The sequence below is a fragment of the Hyla sarda genome, chromosome 8 (assembly GCF_029499605.1).
Source record: "Hyla sarda isolate aHylSar1 chromosome 8, aHylSar1.hap1, whole genome shotgun sequence".
NCBI classification, from domain to species: Eukaryota; Metazoa; Chordata; class Amphibia; order Anura; family Hylidae; genus Hyla; species Hyla sarda.
In genome coordinates, this window is record NC_079196.1 from 171,785,862 (window position 1) to 171,806,138 (window position 20,277).

The following is a 20,277-nucleotide window of genomic DNA, read 5'->3' on the forward strand; positions in this document are numbered from 1 at the left end:
ACATCATCCAGCCCCCTCTCACCCCCTTTAGTTCTGAGTACTCACCTCCGCTCGGCGCTGGTCCGGTCCTGCAGGACTGTCCGGTGAGGAGGTGGTCCGGTGGGATAGTGGTTCCGGGCTGCTATCTTCACCGGGGAGGCCTCTTCTAAGCGCTTTGGGCCCGGCCTCAGAATAGTCACGTTGCCGTGACAACGACGCATAGGTGCTTCTGCGTCATTGTCAAGGCAACGCCTCTATTCCGGGCCGGAAGCGCGGAGAAGAGGCGCCCCCGGTGAAGATAGCAGCCCGGACCACCTCCCCACCGGACCACCTCCTCACCGGACAGCCCTGCAGGACCGGACCAGCGCCGAGCGGAGGTGAGTACTCAGAACTAAAGGGGGTGAGAGGGGGCTGGATGATGTTGAAGGCCGCAGTGGTCTTCAACCTGCGGACCTCCGGAGGTTTCAAAACTACAACTCCCAGCAAGCCCGGACAGCCGATGGCTGCCCGGGCTTGCTGGGAGTTGTAGTTTTGAAACCTCTGGAGGTCCGCAGGTTGAAGACCACTGAGGGCGAATGATGAGAAGAGGATGATGAAGGGGGGTGGGGATGATGAAGGGGGGATGTGCGGGATGATAAGGGGATGATGAAGGGGGGATGTGTGGGATGATGACAAGGGGATGATGAAGGGGGGGGTGTGGGATGATAAGGGGATGATGAAGGGGGGATGTGCGGGATGATAAGGGGATGATGAAGGGGGGATGTGTGGGATGATAAGGGGATGATGAAGGGGGATGTGCGGGATGATAAGGGGATGATGAAGGGGGGATGTGCGGGATGATAAGGGGATGATGAAGGGGGGATGTGTGGGATGATAAGGGGATGATGAAGGGGGGATGTGCGGGATGTGCGGGATGATAAGGGGATGATGAAGGGGGGATGTGCGGGATGATAAGGGGATGATGAAGGGGGGATGTGCGGGATGATAAGGGGATGATGAAGGGGGGATGTGCGGGATGATAAGGGGATGATGAAGGGGGGATGTGTGGGATGATGACAAGGGGATGATGAAGGGGGGATGTGTGGGATGATAAGGGGATGATGAAGGGGGGATGTGTGGGATGATAAGAGGATGATGAAGGGGGGATGTGTGGGATGATGACAAGGGGATGATGATGAGGATGTTAATGACGGGTCTGGATGATGACAGGGGGGGATGAGGTATTTCCCACCCTAGGCTTATACTCGAGTCAATAACTTTTCCTGGGATTTTGGGTTGAAATTAGGGGTCTCGGCTTATACTCGGGTCGGCTTATACTCGAGTATATACGGTAATATGTTTGGTTGGTAGGTAGGCAGGTATATGTTTGGTTGGTAGGTGGGTGGCCACGTTACATTTGGTAGGTAGGCCCTTAGTCCAGTGTTTTCCAAACAGGCTTTGGCTGTTTGGGCATGCTGGGAGTTGTAGTTTTGCAACAGCTGGAGGCACTCAGGTTGGGAAACACTAGACTAAGGGCCCAACTACCCACCAAAATGCCACCTTCTGCTGCAAAACTCTAACTTCCAGCTGAAGACTGTCCGAGCATGCTGGGAGTTGTAGTTTTGCAACAGATGGAGAGACAATGTTTCGAAAACACTGCCGTAGTTAGTGTTTCCCAACCTGGGGGCCTCCAGCTGTTGCAAAACTACAACTCCCAGCATGCCCGGACAGTCTTAAGCTGGGAGATAGAGTTTTTCAACAGCTGGAGGCACCCAGGTTGGAAAACAATGGACTAAGGACCTACCTACCAAACCTGAGTGTCTCCAGCTGTTGCAGAACTATAACTCCCAGCATGCCTGGACAGCTAAAGACTGTCAGGGGAATGCTGGGAGTTGTAGTTTTGCAACAGCTGGAAGTCCCCAGGTTGGAAAATACTGACTAAGGCAGTGTTTTCAAAACAGTGTCTCTCCAGGTGGTCCAAAACTACAACTCCCAGCATTCCCGGACAGTCTCTAGCTGTCAAGGCATGCTGGAAGTTATAGTTTTGCAACAGCTGGAGGCACACTTATTTGTAAACACTGGTGTAACACTGGAGGCACACTGATTTGTAAAACTGGTGGTGAAACAATGATGACACTGAGCGCACCGTGATTCACTGACCTGCAGGAAAAGCAGAAGGCGGCGAACAGAGAACGAGAACCAATATTGGAGCAACGGGGGAGCATAGACAGTTGAGTTAGTTTCTTTTGGAATAATTTTCATCCCTGGCACAGTGGATAAAACCAAAATAAAATACTAAAAAAGCCAGCAAGTAGAAGTAAAACGTCCGTCTTTATTCAGGGTTCTTCCTTAAAAGCCTTCACGGTGGCAGACAAACCGTGAACATATCAAAAATATGAAATATTGCACAAACAGAGGGGGGTCCCAAGCATGGCTGACGCGTTTCTGATCTATCGATCCTTACTCATAGCCTGTAGATCCTCAAAAGAGGCACCCTTATATACTCCAGGGCATTTTCCCCATTCCCACAGGAAGGGGAGGGACAGGTCCACATCACATGTGCGCGTGATTAAAACAAAAACATGGGACCAAACACAGATAAATTATTCGGAGACATATCAGTAATGTAATATTAAATCTCTTTTGCTATTTAGACCATGGGGTTGAATGCAATTCAAAAGATAAATCCACATGATTTCCCTATTGTGGAGGGATCGAATATGGTCGCCTCCCCTTTTATTTAGCTTCACCTTCTCAATGCCTGAGAATCTGAGGGAAGTGGTGTCTGAATTATGACATATTAGAAAATGTTTAGATGTGTTAGAAATGTTCGAGCTTAAAGGGCCAGCAGCATGTCTAATGTGCTCTTGCATGTGTTTTTTAAGGGACCTTTTGGTGGAACCCACATATGTTAAGTGACATTGTGTGCACATGATAAAACAAAAGTGCTATCGCAGTTTATAAAGTTGTGAATGACATGGCATTTGCCATCCACCGTACCTTCTATTTTCTGGCATTTTTCGGCAAAGGGACATACCACACACCGCGATTTACCGCACTTGTGGAAGCCCTTGGTGCTAATCCACTGGGTGGTAACACTAGCCGTGTCCACCATACTGGGAACAAGGAGATTGGATAGAGTAGGTGCCTGCCTCGCTGCAAATCTCACACCTGACTTTATAACCTCCCCTACCGTGGGATCTATTGATAGCAAAGGTAAGTGTTTAATTACAATGCGTTTGATGTCATTAAATTCTGGACTGTACGTGGTGACAAATGTAGAACAATCTTGTGATTCAGTTGGTTGCTTACTTGTAAAAAGGGATTTTCGATCCACAGGATCCACTCTCGACCGAGCTTTTTTCAAGAGCCATCCAGGGTAACCTCGAGCCGCCAGGCGTGTGCATGCTGCATCAGCTTCCCTGCGGTACATCTCGGCGGAAGAACTGTTCCGCTTAATTCGTATAAGTTCACCTACTGATATGGCTCTTACTGTTTGTTTGGAATGGCATGAATTCGCCCTTCGGATGGTATTGCCTGATATCTTTTTTCTGTAAGGATCAACCTCAATTTTATTTGTATCAGGGTTGCCACGTAATATGACATCCAAAAAGGGGGTTTCACTTTTACACCATGTGTGGGTAAACGTAAGATTGAACCGATTATTATTGATATGTCATGAATGCATCAACGGTCAGACGACCAAATGATGACCACATCGTCTACATACCTCCCATACCATGCGAGGCATGTGGAAAATGGATTAGTGTCAGAAAAACTGCTCCTCCCACCAAAAAACAAAAAGCTTAGCCCGAGCTGGTGATGACTTTGCTCCCATTGAAGCACCCGTGCGCTGCAAATAAAAATTGTTACCAAACATAAAATAATTGTGTTTTAACACAAAATCTACCACCTCAATAATGTAATGTCTCAAATCCACAGAATATCTCATCAGTATATCCGAGATAGCTGATAATGCCAGGTTTTGCGGAATACTGGAATAGAGTGATTCAATGTCGCAAGTAAGCCACGACAGAGAATCGCTCCATGTGAATTCATCCATGATTTTTAGCACGTGCTTAGTGTCCTTGATATAACTTGGGCATTGCATAACCAGAGGTTGCAGTACTGAGTCCAACCACTCGCATAGGTGCTCGTTAAGGGATCCGATCCCCGCCACGATCGGACGCATCGGCGGCAGGAATCGGTCCTTATGCAGCTTGGGTAGCGAGTGGAAGATAGGAATAATTGGAGCAGGCACGAAAATATAATCCACTTCTTTTTGGGTCAAAATAGATCTGTCTTTCCCCTCTTCCAACAGAGTCAACAGTTCTTTTTTAAAAGGTTCAGTGGGATCCCCACAAAGTTTAAGGTAAGTTTTATCATTAGATAGTAGATTTTCATTTAAATTGATATACAGTCCCGTGTCCATACATACTACCGAGCCGCCTTTATCGGCGGATCGGATTGTCAAATTTTTGTTTTTCTTTAATTTCTTTATGGCAGCAGCCTCCTTTTTATTCAAATTAGGACGAGTTGTATTGGACATTACTTTTGATTGTAGATTAACCAAATCTTTCATGATAAGGTCCTGGAACCAATCAAAAATTGCTGGTCTGGTCTGTATGGGGTAAAAATTTTGGTTTTTAGTGGAGAAGGTATGTGCAGTATTCACTTCATCACAAATTGATATCCCACTATTTTCAAGGAGACAGAGATCTCTAAAAGCAATTTGTTCTGCTAATGTATGCATTAGTGGTAAATCAGGGTTTATAGAAAGTTGAGGTGGGTCCGATGGTTCATCAGCATTTTCCACAAAAAATGTTTCTTAACTGTTAAAGTTCTCACAAATTTATTTATATCCAAAATTGTCCGATGAACATCAAAATGATGTGTAGGAGAGAAACCCAGTCCTTTCCACAGGACCGAGGTTTCTTCATCTGTAATGATTTGTGCAGAAATGTTAATGACTTGAAAATCCTCTTTTATTACTTTTTCCGTTTGTCCTTGTTGCGCTCCGAAGCTCTTCTTCCTATGTGTTCTGCCACCGCACCTTCCTCGTTTTTTGACTGTCTTCTCGCATTGCGATTCTTGTGAGTGTTCACATATTGCGGTTCTGAGTCCCCGCTAGTGTTCGTGGTATCTGAACAATCTGAATTTTCAGTAAACTCCTGGTCAGAAGAATTAAATTCACATGGAGCGATTCTCTGTCGTGGCTTACTTGCGACATTGAATCGCTCTATTCCATTATTCCGCAAAACCTGGCACTATCAGCTATCTCGGATATACTGATGAGATTTTCTAAATATTCTGTGGATTTGAGACATTACATTATTGAGGTGGTAGATTTTGTGTTAAAACACAATTATTTTATGTTTGGTAACAATTTTTATTTGCAGCGCACGGGTGCTTCAATGGGAGCAAAGTCATCACCAGCTCGGGCTAAGCTTTTTGTTTTTTGGTGGGAGGAGCAGTTTATTTTTTCTGACACCAATCCATTTTCCACATGCCTCGCATGGTATGGGAGGTATGTAGACGATGTGGTCATCATTTGGTCGTCCGACCATCTGACCGTTGATGCATTCATGACATATATCAATAATAATCGGTTCAATCTTAAAGGGGTATTCCAGGCAAAAACTTTTTTATATATATCAACTGGCTCCAGAAAGTTAAACAGATTTGTAAATTACTTCTATTAAAAAATCTTAACCCTTTCAGTACTTATGAGCTTCTGAAGTTAAGGTTGTTTTTTTCTGTCTAAGTCCTCTCTGATGACACCTGTCTCGGGCAACGCCCAGTTTAGAAGCAAATCCCCATAGCAAACCTCTTCTAAAATGGGCGTTTCCCGAGACAGGTGTCATCAGAGAGCACTTAGACAGAAAATAACAACCTTAATTTCAGAAGCTCATAAGTACTGAAAGGGTTAAGATTTTTTAATAGAAGTAATGTACAAATCTGGCAAAAAACAGAGATATCAATGTCCGGCACTGCTGCTGACCACTGAAAGGACCTGGATCTAGGATGAATAGGAGTAGTCCCCGAAGCTAAGGTAGTGCTCTGACTTGTAAGACGAGTCAAATACAATGTGCAAGGAGAAGGTGAAAAAAGTCGGCAGACTCACCAAGGCTTCTTTTTTCAGGGTTGCTTCTTTATTAAATACTCGCATACAAAACTTTGTGCGAAAGGGGGGAGAGGATCACATGGAGGGGGGGTATTCACTGTCAGGCGACAGAATCTGTTTCACTCGGTAATCGAGCTTCTTCTGGCCATGATTGTTAGGAACACTATGCTGCTTCTTATACAGGTGGGTACTCAGGTTCAATCACTTAGAACCTCCCATCTGTCTTGATGTAAGACTTCAAGGCGTTGGCTTTGAATCCAGCCCTATAACGCCTTTACTATGTCTAAGTCATAAGAATCCAGCGTATAATAATATCAATGAAAGGGATGAGGGAAGAAGTGCATTAAAAACAGGGTACATTAAAAACAAGGTGCATAATCTATCTTATCATTCAGGCCTATAGGGCCTGTTGCTGCTGTACGAATTATCCAGTGAGTTTCTCGCTGTACAAATCTGTTTAACTTTCTGGCCTGGAATACCCCTTTAAGTCCCAGGATGCCCTTGGTCCTAGTGGGGTTAAAAGGTCAAAAGATTAAAATATATAAACTAAGAAGACACTGTGAAGTACGGGGATATACTCGGCAGGCCTGGAGAAATATTTTTCTAAAAGATGTTTTTATGTACTTGATGTATTTCTAGGTGTATATATACATATATATATATATATATATATATATATATATATATATATATATATATACATATATATATATATATATATATATATATATATATATATATATATGTCAAAGAAGAAAGCAGCACTCCTAAAGCGTGAGTAGGTGCCTCCAGCTAGGATCCGGGTCCAGGATCCTGCATACGTAGTTCCAAGGAAAATGCTGTGGCACTCAAGGTATGGTGAAAAAATGAAAACTATTTATTCATCCCAAATGTGCAAAGAGCGACGTTTCGATGGTCTCACACCATCATTATCAAGTGGCTTGATGGTGTGAGACCATCGAAACGTCGCTCTTTGCACATTTCGGATGAATAAATAGTTTTCATTTTTTCACCATACCTTGAGTGCCACAGCATTTTCCTTGGAACTAGGTATGCAGTATCCTGGACCCGGATCCTAGCTGGAGGCACCTACTCACGCTTGGAAATATATATATATATATATATATATATATATATATATATATATCAAAAAATATGTTGCAGTCTCTTGTAATACCTTTTTTATTGGACTAACAGAATTTTGTAGAGACAAGCTTTCAGGATTCCTCCCTTTATCAAGTCCAATAGTCAAGGACTAATGATCAAAGGACTTTATAAATTATCAGGGAGGAATCCCAAAAGTTTGTCTCTACAAAATTCTGTTAGTCCAATAAAAAAGGTATTACAATCTGCATCACTGGACTAATACGGCTACTCACATTTACTATACAGATATACACATACCTGAAGATGGTTTAGAACCCTGTGATGTCACACATGCTTGTGATGATGTCACCGTAAACTGTACAAGGAGGTGCGCGCCGGCTGCAGTCTCTTCAGTGTGTTTTGCATTCACAACCTGTGTTGCAAAGTGTTTGTTAGAGAGTTTCTATTTGCGATAGAGAATTCAAGATTTTGACCGTTCCTTGTCTGAAGAGAGAACCACAAGGTAAGTCTCAGCCTCTTCTATTCATACATACACAGGGCTTTTTGTTTGACAGTTTTTTTTTATTGTTGTTACTTTTTTTTAGCAAAAAAAAAACCAAGAAATTAATTTCCAAAAGAAATAACAAAAGTTATATTCCTCATAGCATTGTGATAATACTTGGCATAGGCATTAAACATTATAAAACGCACAGATAGTATCATGACCAGAGCTTTTTCTTGCAAAAGTGCTAAAATGCAATTATGCCCAAAAAAGCCCCCAAGAAAAAGAGTCCTAATTCATGAAGTTCTAAAAGATATAAGTCTATGAGAAAGATTTGGTGGTGTAGTAAAAGAATGACAGAAAGATTAGGGCAGAAATATAATATTATATAATAGAATTCTGTGTGTACTAACAATAGAAATACTCTGGGTACTCCGAAAGGGAAAACATTTTTCAAATCAACTAGTGGCAGAAAGTCATATAGGGGACGGATAGATCCCAATGAGGTGGGGTAGGTTCATTATTAGTAAATGTATATAGCAGGATAGCCCAATTGTATCTACAGTATGAAGTTCACATGGCCCAGTGACCATACAGCCAAGCCCTTATAATCCGCCATTACTAGGACAGATTCAGGGTTATCAGATATTACTAGGACCGGACAGGTTCAGGGTTATCAGATATTACTAGGACCAAACAGGTTCAGGGTTATCAGATATTACTAGGACCGGACAGGTTCAGGGTTATCAGATATTACTAGGACCGGACAGGTTCAGGGTTATCAGATATTACTAGTACCGGACAGGTTCAGGGTTATCAGATATTACTAGGACCGGACAGGTTCAGGGTTATCAGATATTACTAGTATCGGACAGGTTCAGGGTTATCAGATATTACTAGGACCGGACAGGTTCAGGGTTATCAGATATTACTAGGACCGGACAGGTTCAGGGTTATCAGACATTGGTAACCTCAGGGAAGATGTCTCCATATAAAACACTTATAGAGAAGCGTCTTCTTCTGAGGCTGCGATGGTCTTAGTGTTATCTTGTGGTTCCGTGCTGGACATTTCTGCTCTGTATGAAGGATCTATTGTATAATGACAGGAATGATTACATGTTGTCTAATGTGTTCACTTATCTCTCTCTCTCTCTCTAGTGTTTTCAGGCTCTGGCCTGTGACCATGGCCTCTCCACAAGACCCATTGCTGAAAGAGGAGGAAGAAGCAATGGAGGACCATAGTGATATGGATGTAGAAAAGGGCGATATCCCTGAGAGGCAGAACCTGCCATCTCTAAGCGTGATGTCCACCGCACGTTCCATCATCACCGTAGTGATCCTCGCCTTTGTTAATTTGCTCATCTATGCAAATCGCTCCAGCGTGGCGGGGGTGCTGCCTTATATACAGAAAGCATATGACACCAATGCTAGTCTGTCCGGCTTATTGAATACATTGTTCATTGGAAGCTACGTGCTGGTCGCACCAATTGCCGGATATTTGGGCGACCACTGTAATAAGAAATATACTGTTTGCGCAGGAGTCATCGTTTGGCTGAGCATGACACTTACCCTGTCATTCATCCCTGACGGGTACTTCCTGCTCTTCCTGCTGACGAGTGGGCTGGTTGGAGCCGGAGAGGCAACTTTCTGCACCATCGCCCCCTCCATCATTGCAGACCTTTTTACAAGTGACCAGCGGACCCGCATGCTGAACGTGTTTTACTCCGTCATACCTGTAGGCTGCGGACTAGGATACATCATCGGGCCCAAAGTGACTGATGCAGCAAGGGGCGATTGGCACTGGGCGTTTCGGGTCACCCCTGGCCTGGGCCTCATAGCTGTGGCTTTGTTGATTTTGGTCACAAAGGAGCTTCCAAGAACGAATACAAACGGGAAGAAGAACAACAAATCCCAGAAGTTTGCCAAATGGGCGACAGATCTGAAAAAACTATTTAAAAATCGAAGCTTCATGTTAACCACCATGGGATCGACGGCTGTATCCTTCATAGTGGGAGCCATAGGTGTATGGGGTCCGTCATACCTGACCCACGCACGAACACTCCTACAAGAGAAGGACCCTTGCCGTGCTGAACCGTGTGACTATCACGACATCCTAATATTTGGTGTGGTTACAGTCGTTTCCGGCATTCTGGGAGTTGTAGCAGGGACGGAGATAAGTAAAAGATATCGCAAATCCAACCCACGGGCGGACCCGCTTGTGTGTGGATGCGCGATGATGCTCTCCGCCCCTTTTCTTCTGTTGGCATTGACTTTTGGCAACATCAGCCTCGTTGCCACCAACATCTTCATCTTCATCGGAGAGACGCTTCTGTCAGTAAATTTCACCCTCATATCTGACATTATACTAAAAGTAGTAACTCCGTGGAGGAGATCTTCAGCCCTGGCCGTGCAGATGACAATCTATCACCTCCTAGGTGACGCCGGCAGCCCGTACCTCATCGGCCTGATATCTGACACCTACGAACGAGGATATGCCAAATCCCCTCTTCTGAAATACCGCAGCCTGGAGTATGCCCTCATGACCTGCACCATAATGGCAGTCATCGGAGGGGCCTTCTTCATGGCCACGGCCCTATATATAGAGAGGGACGAAAAAGAAGCAGAGATGGAATCAGAACCTCCATCATCCTCCTCCTCCTCACTGCTTCCTGCCGATGAGGACCGCGCTTCAGACTGAGGAAAAGTCATTGCTTACCTTTTATCTCGTTTACTTCATTAAAAAAAAAATAAGAAAAAAATAACTGCATTTGTTCTATGTTCCACTTTACGCCTTATTCTCTACCCAGGGGTGGACACAGACAGCAGAGGGCCCTTGTGCAAAGAATGTGCCTGTGCCCCCCCAAAACATCAATTGTTCAGCACCCCCCTTCCATGTGTCACTTACTCAGGTGGACCCCCATATGTCACTTGCTGTATAAGTTTCTAATTATTTATTAAGGCCTCCCATATGCCGCAGCACATTCAAGCCCCCCACATTAGGTAGCATAGATTCCCAACATTAGGTAGCATAGATTCCCCACATTAGGTAGAATAGTTTCCTCACATTAAGTAGCATAGTTTCCCCACATTAGGTAGCATGGATTCCCTACATTAGGTAGCTGTTTCCCCACATTAGGTAGCATAGTTTGCCCACATTAGGTAGCATAGTTTCCCCACATTAGGTAGCATAGTTTCCCCACAATAGGTAGCACAGATTCCCCACATTAGGTAACATAGCTTCCCCACATTAGGTAGCACAGATTCCCCACATTAGGTAACATAGTTTCCCCACATTAGGTAGCATAGTTTCCCCACATTAGGTAGCACAGATTCCCCACATCAGGTAACATAGTTTCCCCACATTAGGTAGTACAGATTCCCCACATTATGTAACATAGTTTCCCCACATTAGGTAGCATAGTTTCCCCACATTAGGCAGCACAGATTCCCCACATTAGGTAACATAGTTTCCCCACATTAAGTAGCATAGATTCCTCACATTAGGTAGCCATAGCCCCCCCCAAACACACAGACACACACAGAGACACACTTACCTGCCCTGCACAGCACTTCTCCTCTCCGGCAGCGGCCTGACGAGTGACATCACTGACGTCCTCCTGTGCGGGTCTGCAGAAGTACGTCACTTGTGCGACGTCCCTCGTCAGACCCCGGTTGGCCGGAGGCTGACTCACTGTCTAAAGTGCCCGCTGCGCTATTATACCCCGCAGCTGCTTTAGAACAGTGAGCAGCGGCGGCGCCAACCCTACCATGAACCTACTAGGCACAAAAAAAAAAGGGGGCAGCAAAATGCCGCCCCTGAAAAGTGCCATCTGAGACTTATGGTCCCACCGGGTCCCATGGTAGGGCCGACTAGAGGCGGCTCTAGACTTTGTGAGGCCTTAGGTGAAACTTGAACATGAGGCCCTGCTTTATTTTCTGCTGAAATTACATGGTGGTCCGGCTGTGAGATGGTTATACTGTGACATCACTGTGTATTATCCCTGTACTGTGACATCACTGTGTATTATCTCTGTACTGTGCCATCACTCTGTGTATTATCCCTGTAATGTGACATCACTGTGTATTATCCCTGTACTGTGACATCACTGTGTGTATTATCCCTGTACTGTTCCATCACTCTGTGTATTATCCCTGTACTGTGACATCTGTGTGTATTATCCCTGTACTGTGACATCACTGTGTATTATCCCTGTACTGTGACATCACTGTGTGTATTATCCCTGTACTGTGACATCACTGTGTGTATTATCCCTGTAATGTGACATCACTGTGTGTATTATCCCTGTAATGTGACATCACTGTGTGTATTATCCCTGTACTGTGACATCACTGTGTGTATTATCCCTGTACTGTGACATCACTGTGTGTATTATCCCTGTACTGTGACATCACTGTGTATATTATCCCTGTACTGTGACATCACTGTGTATTATCCCTGTACTGTGACATCACTGTGTGTATTATCTCTGTACTGTGACATCACTGTGTATTATCCCTGTACTTTGACATCACTCTGTATATTATCCCTGTACTGTGACATCACTCTGTATATTATCCCTGTACTGTGACATCACTGTGTACTATTCCTGTACTGTGACATCACTGTGTACTATTCCTGTACTGTGACATCACTGTGTATTATTCCTGTACTGTGACATCACTGTGTGTATTATCTCTGTACTGTGACATCACTGTGTATTATCCCTGTACTGTGACATCACTGTGTATTATCCCTGTACTGTGACGTCACTGTGTATTATCCCTGTACTGTGACATCACTGTGTATATTATCCCTCCCTGTACTGTGACATCACTGTGTGTATTATCTCTGTACTGTGACATCACTGTGTGTATTATCCCTGTACTGTGACATCACTGTGTATTATCCCTGTACTGTGACATCACTGTGTATTATCCCTGTACTGTGACATCACTGTGTATTATCCCTGTACTGTGACATCACTGTGTGTATTATCCCTGTACTGTGACATCACTGTGTGTATTATCCCTGTACTGTGACCTCACTGTGTGTATTATCCATGTACTGTGACCTCACTGTGTATATTATCCCTGTACTGTGACATCACTGTGTATTATCCCTGTACTGTGACATCACTGTGTATTATCCCTGTACTGTGACATCACTGTGTATTATCCCTGTACTGTGACATCACTGTGTATATTATCCCTGTACTGTGACATCACTGTGTGTATTATCCCTGTACTGTGACATCACTGTGTGTATTATCCCTGTACTGTGACCTCACTGTGTGTATTATCCATGTACTGTGACATCACTGTGTATATTATCCCTGTACTGTGACATCACTGTGTGTATTATCCCTGTACTGTGACATCACTGTGTATATTATCCCTGTACTGTGACATCACTGTGTGTATTATCCCTGTACTGTGACCTCACTGTGTGTATTATCCCTGTACTGTGACCTCACTGTGTGTATTATCCATGTACTGTGACATCACTGTGTATATTATCCCTGTACTGTGACATCACTCTGTATTATTCCTGTACTGTGACATCACTGTGTGTATTATCTCTGTACTGTCACATCACTGTGTATTATCCCTGTACTGTGACATCACTGTGTATTATCCCTGTACTGTGACGTCACTGTGCATTATCCCTGTACTATGACATCACTGTGTATATTATCCCTCCCTGTACTGTGACATCACTGTGTATTATCCCTGTACTGTGACATCATTGTGTATTATCCCTGTACTGTGACATCACTGTGTGTATTATCTCTGTACTGTGACATCACTGTGTGTATTATCCCTGTACTGTGACATCACTGTGTATTATCCCTGTACTGTGACATCACTGTGTGTATTATCCCTGTACTGTGACATCACTGTGTGTATTATCCCTGTACTGTGACATCACTGTGTGTATTATCCCTGTACTGTGACATCACTGTGTGTATTATCCCTGTACTGTGACATCACTGTGTATTATCCATGTACTGTGACATCACTCTGTATATTATCCCTGTACTGTGACATCACTGTGTATTATCCCTGTACTGTGACATCACTGTGTATTATCCCTGTACTGTCACATCACTGTGTATTATCCCTGTACTGTGACATCACTGTGTGTATTATCTCTGTACTGTCACATCACTGTGTATTATCCCTGTACTGTGATATCACTGTGTATTATCCCTGTACTGTGACATCACTGTGTATTATCCCTGTACTGTGACGTCACTGTGTATTATCCCTGTACTGTGACATCACTGTGTGTATTATCTCTGTACTGTGACATCACTGTGTATTATCCCTGTACTGTGACATCACTGTGTGTATTATCTCTGTACTGTCACATCACTGTGTATTATCCCTGTACTGTGACATCACTGTGTGTATTATCTCTGTACTGTCACATCACTGTGTATTATCCCTGTACTGTGATATCACTGTGTATTATCCCTGTACTGTGACATCACTGTGTATTATCCCTCCCTGTACTGTGACATCACTGTGTGTATTATCTCTGTACTGTGACATCACTGTGTATTATCCCTGTACTGTGACATCACTGTGTGCATTATCTCTGTACTGTGACATCACTGTGTATTATCCCTGTACTGTGACATCACTGTGTACATTATCGCTGTACTGTGACATCACTGTGTGTATTATCCCTGTGCTGTGACATCACTGTGTGTATTATACCTGTACTGTGACATCACTGTGTATTATCCCTGTACTGTGACATCACTGTGTATATTATCCCTGTACTGTGACATCACTGTGTACATTATCGCTGTACTGTGACATCACTGTGTGTATTATCCCTGTGCTGTGACATCACTGTGTGTATTATACCTGTACTGTGACATCACTGTGTGTATTATCCCTGTACTGTGACATCACTGTGTGTATTATCCCTGTACTGTGACATCACTGTGTGTATTATCCCTGTACTGTGACATCACTGTGTATATTATCGCTGTACTGTGACATCACTGTGTGTATTATCCCTGTGCTGTGACATCACTGTGTGTATTATCCCTGTACTGTGACATCACTGTGTGTATTATCCCTGTACTGTGACATCACTGTGTATATTATCTCTGAACTATAACATCACTGTGTGTTATCTCTATACTGCAACATCACTGTTGATACTTACACTGCACTGTGACATCACTCTATATATTAAGCCTGTATACCCTAATGCCACTTTACATATTTACCTTGCACTGCGAGTGACAATACAGGGTAAATATGCAAAGTGACATCACAGTTCAGAGTTAATATATACAGTGACATCACAGTTCAGAGTTAATATAAACAGTAATTTCTCTGTACAGGGACAATAAACAGTTTTGCCACTACAGGGTTAATAAACGCAGTGTTGTCACAGTAGAGGGTAACTATACAGTGATGTCATTGTACCGGGAAAATATACACAGTGAAGTCAGCGTTCAAGAATAATAAACTGTGATGTCACTACAGGGGTGTTATACACAGTGACATCAAATTACAGGATGAAGCACAGTGATGTCACAGTATATTATGAAGCGTATGATGTCACAGTTTATTATGAAGCACAGTGATGTCACAGTTTATTATGAAGCACAATGATGTCACAGTTTATTGTGAAGCACAGTGATGTCAGTTTATTGTGAAGCGCAGTGATGTCACCGTTTATTGTGAAGCGCAGTGATGTCAGTTTATTGTGAAGCGCAGTGATGTCACCGTTTATTGTGAAGCACAGTGATGTCAGTTTATTGTGAAGCGCAGTGATGTCACCGTTTATTGTGAAGCGCAGTGATGTCAGTTTATTGTGAAGCGCAGTGATGTCACAGTTTATTGTGAAGCGCAGTGATGTCACCGTTTATTGTGAAGCACAGTGATGTCACCGTTTATTGTGAAGCACAGTGATGTCACCGTTTATTGTGAAGCGCAGTGATGTCACAGTTTATTATGAAGCGAAGTGATGTCACAGTTTATTATGAAGTGCAGTGATGTCACAGTTTATTATGAAGCACAGTGATGTCACAGTTTATTATGAAGCACAGTGATGTCACAGTTTATTATGAAGCGCAGTGATGTCACAGTTTATTATGAAGCGCAGTGATGTCACAGAGACTACAGAATGTACAACTGTACGTATGATGAAGATGGCGGGATGCTATTGAAACGTCACACATACATGGGGGAATAAAACACTTTGTTTTTGCACCTTATCTGGAAGTGCCGCTGGATCTTTAGTTTTGTAGATCGATAGATAGATGGTATATAGATAGATAGATAATAGCTATGAGATAGATAGATAATAGCTATGAGATAGATAGATCAATGTATCCCAACCAGGGGGCCTCTAGCTATTCCAAAACGACAACTCCCAGCATGTCTTTGGCTTTATGAGCATACTGGGAGTTGTCGTTTTGCAACAGCTGGAGGCCCCCTGGTTGGGAAACACTGATCTATCTATCCATCAATCATCTATCTATCTATCTCCTATCTATCTATATCATATCATATCTATCTACCATCTATTAATCTATCTTTCTATCTCATATCTATCTATATATCATCTATCTATCTCTCATATCTATCTATCTATCATCTATCTCTCATCTATCTGAGATAGATATATAGAAAGATAGATATGAGATAGATAGATAGATATGAGATAGATAGATAGATATGAGATAGATAGATAGATATGAGATAGATAGATAGATATGAGATAGATAGATATGAGATAGATAGATAGATATGAGATAGATAGATAGATATGAGATAGATAGATAGATATGAGATAGATAGATAGATATGAGATAGATATGAGATAGATAGATATGGGATAGATAGATAGAAAAAAAAACTCCAGAAGAGCAGCACAACAAAATTAAGAAAACCAATGCAATGGTGCACGCTGGGTGTGGACCTTGGTGAGATGTTCACTTGTACTAGAAAAAATCAAGAGACCAGCAGCACACAGAAAAATTAGTGCAAAAAAGGTGGAGATTTATTGCATTATCCCAGTGTACAAAAGAAGCGACGTTTCAGAGACCTCTCGTCGCCGTTCTCAAGGAGCTTGAGAACGGCAACGAGAGGTCGCTGAAACGTCGCTTCTTTTGTACACTGGGATAATGCAATAAATCTCCACCTTTTTTGCACTAATTTTTCTGTGTGCTGCTGGTCTCTTGATTTTTTTTTTTTGGATAGATAGATAGATAATTGATAGATGATTGATATAGATCAGTGTTTCCCAACTGGGGGGGCCTCCAGCTGTTGCAAAACTACAACTCCCAGTATGCTCATAAAGCCAAAGGAATGCTGGGAGTTGTAGTTTTGCAACAGCTGGAGGCCCCCTGGTTGGGAAACTGATCTATTTATCTATATCATATAAATTTATCTATATCATATCCATCTATCTATATCATATCCATCTATCTCCTATCTATCTATCTATCTGTCTATCATATCTATCTATCATCTATCTATCTATCTCATATCTATGTATCTATCATCTATCTATCGCTCTGTCTATCATCTATCTATCCATCTATTTATGTATCTTTCTATATATCATCTCTATCTATATATCATCTATTTATCTATCTTTCTATCTATCTCATATCTATATATATATATATATATATATATATATATATATATATATTTATGTATCTATCTATATATCATCCATCTACCTATCTATCTCATATCTATTTATCTATCCATCTCTCATCTATCTGAGATAGATAGATATGAGATAGATAGATAGATATGAGATAGATATGAGATAGATATGAGATAGATATGAGATAGATATGAGATAGATATGAGATAGATATGAGATAGATATGAGATAGATAGATATGAGATAGATATGAGATAGATATATAGATAGATATGAGATAGATATATAGATAGATATGAGATAGATATATAGATAGATATGAGATAGATATATAGATAGATATGAGATAGATATATAGATAGATATGAGATAGATATATAGATAGATATGAGATAGATAGATATGAGATAGATAGATATGAGATAGATATGAGATAGATAGATATGAGATAGATATGAGATAGATAGATAGATATGAGATAGATAGATATGAGGTAGATAGATAGATGTATAAATAGATGGATGGAGATGGATGGATGGATAGATATGAGATAGATAGATAGGAGATAGATATATAATAGATTGATAGATAGATAGATCAGTGTTTCCCAATCTGGGGGCCTCCAGCTGTTGCAAAACTACAACTCCCAGTATGCTCATAAAGCCAAAGGAATTCTGGGAGTTGTAGTTTTGCAACAGCTGGAGGCCCCCTGGTTGGGAAACACTGAACTACCTCCCACTGTCTCCTACAACTTTCCCCCTCTCCCCCAAGCAAGCTACTTACCGTATATACTCGAGTATAAGCCGACCCGAGTATAAGCTGAGACCCCTAATTTCAACCCAAAATCCCAGGAAAAGTTATTGACTTGAGTATAAGCCTAGGGTGGGAAATACATCATCCCCCCTGTCATCATCCAGACCCGTCATTAACATCCTCATCATCATCATCATCATCATCGCCGCCTGTCATCATCAAGACCCTCATCATCATCACCTGTCATCATCCCCCCCCCCTCCCTTCATCATCCCCTTGTCATCATCCCCACCCCCCTTCATCATCCCACACCCCCCCTTCATCATCCTCTTGTCATCATCCCACACCCCCCCCTTCATCATCCCCTTGTCATCATCCCCACCCCTTCATCATCCCACACCCCCCCCTTCATCATCCTCTTGTCATCATCCCACACCCCCCCCCCTTCATCATCCTCTTATCATCAGCCCTCAGTGGTCTTCAACCTGCAGACCTCCAGAGGTTTCAAAACTACAACTCCCAGCAAGCCCGGGCAGCCATCGGCTGTCCGGGCTTGCTGGGAGTTGTAGTTTTGAAACCTCCGGAGGTCCGCAGGTTGAAGACCACTGCGGCCTTCGACATCATCCAGCCCCCTCTCACCCCCTTTAGTTCTGTACAGTACTCACCTCCGCTCGGCGCTGGTCCGGTGCTGCAGGACTGTCCGGAGAGCCGGTGGGATAGTGGTTCCGGGCTGCTATCTTCACCGGGGAGGCCTCTTCTAAGCGCTTCGGGCCCGGCCCCAGAATAGTCACGTTGCCTTGACAACGACGCAAAGGTACGTTGATTGCCAACGTACTTCTGCGTCATCGTCCAGGCAACGCCTCTATTCCGGGCCCGAAGCGCGGAGAAGAGGCGCCCCCAGTGAAGATAGCAGCCCGGAACCACTATCCCACCGGACGACCTCCTCTCCGGACAGTCCTGCAGCACCGGACCAGCGCCGAGCGGAGGCGAGTACTGTACAGAACTAAAGGGGGTGAGAGGGGGCTGGATGATGTCGAAGGCCGCAGTGGTCTTCAACCTGCGGACCTCCGGAAGTTTCAAAACTACAACTCCCAGCAAGCCCGGACAGCCGATGGCTGCCCGGGCTTGCTGGGAGTTGTAGTTTTGAAACCTCTGGAGGTCCGCAGGTTGAAGACCACTGCGGGTGGAGAGTTCACTCGCGTATAAGCCGAGGGGGGTGTTTTCAGCACGAAAAATCGTGCTGAAAAACTCGGCTTATACTCGAGTATATACGGTACTTTAAAAGGGCAGCATCAGCAGTGGAAACTGGGCAGGTAAGTCTTCCATACTGGTGGTGTCCGGGCCTGTATACACACAGCGGGCCTGCTCCACAAGGTCCAGCATACAGGGGAGAGAGGGGGAGGAGCTTCCTGTCTGTTCTTCCCAGTCTGCATAGCGCGGCCCCTGCGTGGTGACAGGGCTGCAGGCTGAAGACTTATTTAAAAAAAAGGATGCCGGAGTAGATGGCTCCGGGGGGCGGGGGCTCGGGCCCCTTACTGGTGGCCATGAGAGCTGCTAGTGACCTACTGCTGCTAGGGGGGGCACAAGGGGGGGGGGCAATCATGACGTGGCCCCCCCCAGAGACGCCACTGGCTGCAGGGGTGGTTGAACGCAGCGTCCATCCGGGTGCTGTCAAACTTGCTGTGGTCGGGGAGTATGCGGTGGTATGTGGCCTAATGCTCGCCTCTGGGACCGGACCTGGAGAGGGCAGCGGGCCCCCTCTCACGCTGGGCCCCTGTGCAGCTGAACCGGCTGCACAGGCGATATGTCCGCCCCTGCCATGTGTTTTTTTTTTTTGCTGTCCTGGCACCATAGGGGCTTCCTAAATGCGGCATGCCCCCAGAGCAAAATTTCCTTCAAAAAAGCCAAATGTGACTCCTTCTCTTCTGAGACCTGTATTGCGCCAGCAGAGCACTTTTTACCCCCATATGGGGTGTTTTCTGAATCGGGAGAAATTGGGCTTCAAATTTTGGGGGGTATTTTCTGCTATTACCCTTTTTAAAAATGTAAAACTTTTGGGAAAGTTTTTTTTTTTTTTTACATATGCAAAAGTCGTGAATCACCTGTGGGATATTAAGGTTCACTTTACCCCTTGTTATGTTCCCCGAGGGGTCTAGTTTCCAAAATGGTATGCCATGTGTTTTATTTTTTTGCTGTACTGGCACC

General features: G+C 43.7%; 1 protein-coding gene across 1 annotated transcript; it reads left to right on the top strand.

Annotated features, from left to right (window-relative positions):
• The first annotated feature begins 7,552 nt into the window (after positions 1-7,552).
• Positions 7,553-10,412, top strand: LOC130284630 (protein spinster homolog 1-like). The gene is made up of 2 exons (XM_056535153.1): positions 7,553-7,691; positions 8,829-10,412. The coding sequence occupies exon 2, from the start codon at positions 8,854-8,856 to the stop codon at positions 10,366-10,368; it is 1,515 nt and encodes a 504-aa protein (XP_056391128.1). The 5' UTR covers positions 7,553-7,691; positions 8,829-8,853; the 3' UTR covers positions 10,369-10,412.
• Positions 10,413-20,277: the final 9,865 nt, after the last annotated feature.